Genomic DNA, 4,789 nt, shown 5'->3' on the forward strand with positions numbered 1-4,789 from the left:
CCATCTATATTATCCGGTAACCTTCCGGGCCTTCCCAGAGAGTCAATCTATGTATTCAGTCTTTTTTTTTTAGTCTGTCTGTATCCCGTAACAATAAACTCGGCATTGCATTATAAATATCCCTCTTGCTTAATTGTGAATCACCCACACCCACAAAGTAAGAGATACAACAGTGGTGTCAGCAGTGGAATGAGATCAATCAGCAAAACAGCAAGCGTGCAAAATGTCGTTAACACCCGAAGCGTTGATGGCATTGTCGACCGCCTTCACGGAAGCGATTCGAGAAGCAACACGAATGGCCGCGGAATCGACAACGGGGACCACAACCTCCACGCACTCAAAGCCACCATCGTTTAAAATAAGTGAATATCGATCCTCTGATGGGGCCACCGTCGAAGATTATTTTAAACGGTTCGAGTGGGCACTCAAATTAAGTAAAATCGCCGAAGAACATTGGGCCAACTTCGCTCGCGTTCACATGGGAACAGAGCTCAACCAGGCACTCAAATTCTTGGTAAGCCCACGATCACCTGAAGATCTCACATTTGAGCAAATACGGGATACCCTTAAGAACCATATAGATCGCGCTAAAAATAAATTTGCGGAAAGCATCCGATTTCGGAAAATCTGCCAACAAAAAGACGAAACGGTAGCAAGTTTTGCTCTTCGTTTACGGCAAGGTGCAGTTCACTGCGAGTACGGAGAATTTCTCGACAGAATGCTAATAGAACAATTATTGCATGGGCTCGAATCTAGTGACACGTGCGACGAAATTATAGCAAAGAAACCGGCAACTTTTGACGCGGCATTTGATATCGCACACACTCTTGAAGCAACTCGACTTACCGCTAATGAGGTTAAAACTACGATGACACCAGCTCCCGAAGCTACGCATAAACTAGGTTATACACAACCGAAAAAAAAGTACGGCAACAAACAAGGACGCCAGAGATCATCATCACGCAATCGACAGCAGCAATACCAACACAAGCAGAAAGATTTCTCAAAAAAGAAGCAGGACCAGCGATGCCAAGGATGTGGTAGAGACCATCCACGGAGTCAATGTCAATTCCGAGATGCCGAATGTCATAATTGCGGTATTAAGGGACACATCGCTACAGTGTGTCGATCCAAGAAGAAAGAAAAATCCGATCAAGTTTCTGACGCACTCGTACCAGCAGATCACGTCGATTCTATTCAATACTTCAACAAGGTCAATGACATCAACACTTCCAACCTAGCACGGAAACGAATGATCAATGTCTCGATCGATGGCCATAATTTAGAGATGGAGCTGGATACTGGAGCACCCTGCGGTATCGTAAGTAAAAAAATGTTACATACCATTAAGCCTACATGTTTGTTGCAGAAAACCGATAGACAGTTCGCCAGTTATACGTCTCACAAAATCAATTGTATTGGACGACTGCCAGTCAATGTCACAATTGGCCGAACTACCAAGAGGCTTAATTTATACGTGGTGGATGGTAATTTCGATACGCTCATGGGTCGAGAATGGATCTCACACTTCACCCACGAAATAGATTTCGCAAAACTATTCTCATCGCCAGACGGGATTCACGCGGTGTCAACGGTACCGCCCTGTCTTACCGCAGAGCAAAAAGGTCAGCTAGATCAACTCCTGAATCGATTTCAAGATGTATTCGACGACGTAGCAGGGAAGCTATCGGGCCCGCCTGTCAAGATACATTTGAAACCAGAAGCGACACCAGTCTTCGCCAAAGCACGTGAAATACCTTACGCACTCCGTGATGCTTACGCGAGGGAAATCGATGCGAAAATCAAGTCAAGACTCTACAAAAAAGTCGATTATTCAGAATGGGCGTCGACTACGCACGTTGTAACGAAGAAAAATGGCAAAATCCGCATCACGGGTAATTACAAGCCAACACTTAATCCGCGTATCATTATAGATGAACATCCGATCCCGAGGGCTGAGTCAATATTCAATCAAATGAGAGGCGCAACAACCTTTTGTCATCTCGATATTACAGATGCGTATTCACATCTTCCTGTGGATGAGGAATTCAGTCACGCGCTTACGCTTAACACACCTACACATGGCTTGATTCGACCGACACGCGCAGTGTACGGCGCCGCAAATATTCCAGCTATCTGGCAACGACGGATGGAGTCTGTCCTCCAAGATCTTCCTAAAGTACGCAATTTTTTCGATGATGTACTACTTTTCGCCGATAACTTTGCCGATCTAATGATAACCTTGGAAAAAACGCTGGAAAGAATGCGCTCTCATGGTTTACGACTCAATCGCACGAAATGCGTCTTCGCATCACCCTCTGTGGAATTTCTAGGACATAAGATCGACGCTCAGGGCATCCACAAATCGGATAAACACATTGAGGCAATCCGAGATGCGCCGAAACCGTCAACGCATGAAGAACTCCAATTATTTCTGGGGAAAGCCACATACTACAATGCATACATCCCGGATCTTTCGACGAGAGACCGTCCGCTGCGAGATATACTTCGTCAGGAGACTTTCAAATGGACGCCTGCTGCAGAAAAGGCATTTAAGGAAATCAAAACAGCATTGATATCACCTCAAGTCCTTATGCCATACGACCCGTCGCTACCTCTACTTTTGGCAACCGATGCCAGCAAAACAGGCTTGGGCGCGGTACTCTCACATCGTCTCAGCAATGGTCGGGAGCGACCAATAGCTTATGCCAGTCGTACGATGACTACTACAGAACAGAAATACCCACAGATCGACAAAGAAGCGCTTGCCATCGTCTGGGCTGTACAGAAGTTCTTCCATTATCTCTACGCTCGTCATTGGACCTTGATCACTGATCACAAGCCACTAACTCAAATCCTTCATCCAGAAAAATCGCTACCGGTGCTATGTATTAGCAGAATGGCTAATTATGCAGACTATTTAGCTCATTTCGACTTTGATGTGATTTTCAAATCCACGAAAGAGAATACTAACGCTGATTATTGTTCCAGAGCATCACTATCATCAACGATTAACGCCATACAGGATTCTTCGCCACGAGAGAAGGAAGAGTTCGATGGAGATGAATTCGATCACTTCATCATTAAGCAAATTAAGCAATTACCAATCGACGCGGAACAAATCGCTCGAGAAACAAGAAAGGACCCTGCACTCGGAAAAATTATCAAATTACTAGAAACAGGACAAAACCTCGAACGTGCAGGTTACAAAGCTCCGGAGTCAGCCTATAAACTGGCCTCTAATTGTTTGGTGTTCGAACATCGTGTCGTGATACCACTCGTGCTACGGAAAGCAATGCTGGATGATCTACATGCGGCACATTTAGGTATCGTTAAAATGAAGGGAATGGCACGATCATTTATTTATTGGCCTGGCATCGATCCGGAAATTGAACGTACTGCGAAATCATGCGTTGAATGTGCTAAACATGCACATGCTCCCCCAAAGTTTCGTCAGCATCACTGGGACTACCCCAAAGGACCGTGGGAACGTATCCACATCGATTACGCCGGTCCCGTCGCTGGAATGATGCTCTTGATTGTCTCCGACGCATTTAGCAAATGGCTTGAAGTCAAGGCGACCAACTCGATGACGACGGCTGCAACAATTGCCATTCTTGATAACTTATTCACAGCTCACGGTGTTCCTACCACTGTAGTTTCAGACAATGGAACGCAGTTTACGTCATCTGAATTCAAATCGTTCTTACAAACCAGTGGCGTTAAATACCACAAGTTAACAGCGCCTTATCATCCCTCCACCAATGGACAAGCCGAACGAAGTGTGCAGACAGTCAAAGCTGCCCTTCGTGCCATGGGGACTACTCGTAGTACACTTCAAGAGGATCTAAACAGATTCCTTCGTCATTATCGCATCGCACCACACTCAACTACGGAACAATCACCATCACAGCTATTCCTCGGTCGAACATTACGAACACGCTTGGATTTGGTTCGACCTGATGACGTCTTCACAAAAGTTACTCAAAAGTGGAACTCACAGTTTGTTCCAACGTTGCGCTCACTGAAGCCAACTCAAGTCGTATATTTCCTTTCGGGAAATCCTAGGATGGATAAATGGATCCGAGGAATTATCACGACTCGTCTGGGAGACCTTCATTACGAGATTGATTACAACGGTCGAAGATTCAAACGCCATATAGATCAAATTCGAGGACATGAAGAAGGTAAGACGACAGAGCAATCCAATGTTACTCCAGCACCCGATGTGAGTAACAATTGGGAAAGCCGTCAACCCCGGCGAGTACGATTCTATCCGGATACTTCGGAAGCACACACACCGGTGGCACCTACGAACGCAAAAATACAGTCGTCTCCAGTGCCACAACCAAGGACTTCGACTCGTACAACAACGGTTTCAGAACAGATCCCATCAACAGCATCCGATAGAGGCGTTATAAGAAACGGGCACGCCTCACCTCCAGTTCTTCCTCGGAGATCGACAAGGGATCGTCGTCTTCCGAACAGATTCTCTCCAAGTCGCTAATCGGGAGAATTTCCGTTGAGGGGAGGAAATGTTATGTTTGGAATTACCGCCATATGCATTTCGCACACTACACCCGTGTACCTCTCTCGACCAATAAGAAGCCGCCTTTCTTTTCATGATCACTGACCCATCTATATTATCCGGTAACCTTCCGGGCCTTCCCAGAGAGTCAATCTATGTATTCAGTCTTTTTTTTTAGTCTGTCTGTATCCCGTAACAATAAACTCGGCATTGCATTATAAATATCCCTCTTGCTTAATTGTGAATCACCCACACCCACAA

The 4,789-nt window shown here is 45.6% G+C and overlaps 1 protein-coding gene across 1 annotated transcript; it reads left to right on the top strand.

Moving 5' to 3' along the window:
- Positions 1-223: 223 nt before the first annotated feature.
- LOC105203127 (uncharacterized protein K02A2.6-like) lies at positions 224-4,507 on the top strand. Its single transcript, XM_011171891.3, has one exon. It carries the CDS (start codon positions 224-226, stop codon positions 4,505-4,507), a length of 4,284 nt encoding a protein of 1,427 aa, XP_011170193.3.
- Positions 4,508-4,789: the final 282 nt, after the last annotated feature.

Source organism: Solenopsis invicta, chromosome 4 (assembly GCF_016802725.1).
Source record: "Solenopsis invicta isolate M01_SB chromosome 4, UNIL_Sinv_3.0, whole genome shotgun sequence".
NCBI classification, from domain to species: Eukaryota; Metazoa; Arthropoda; class Insecta; order Hymenoptera; family Formicidae; genus Solenopsis; species Solenopsis invicta.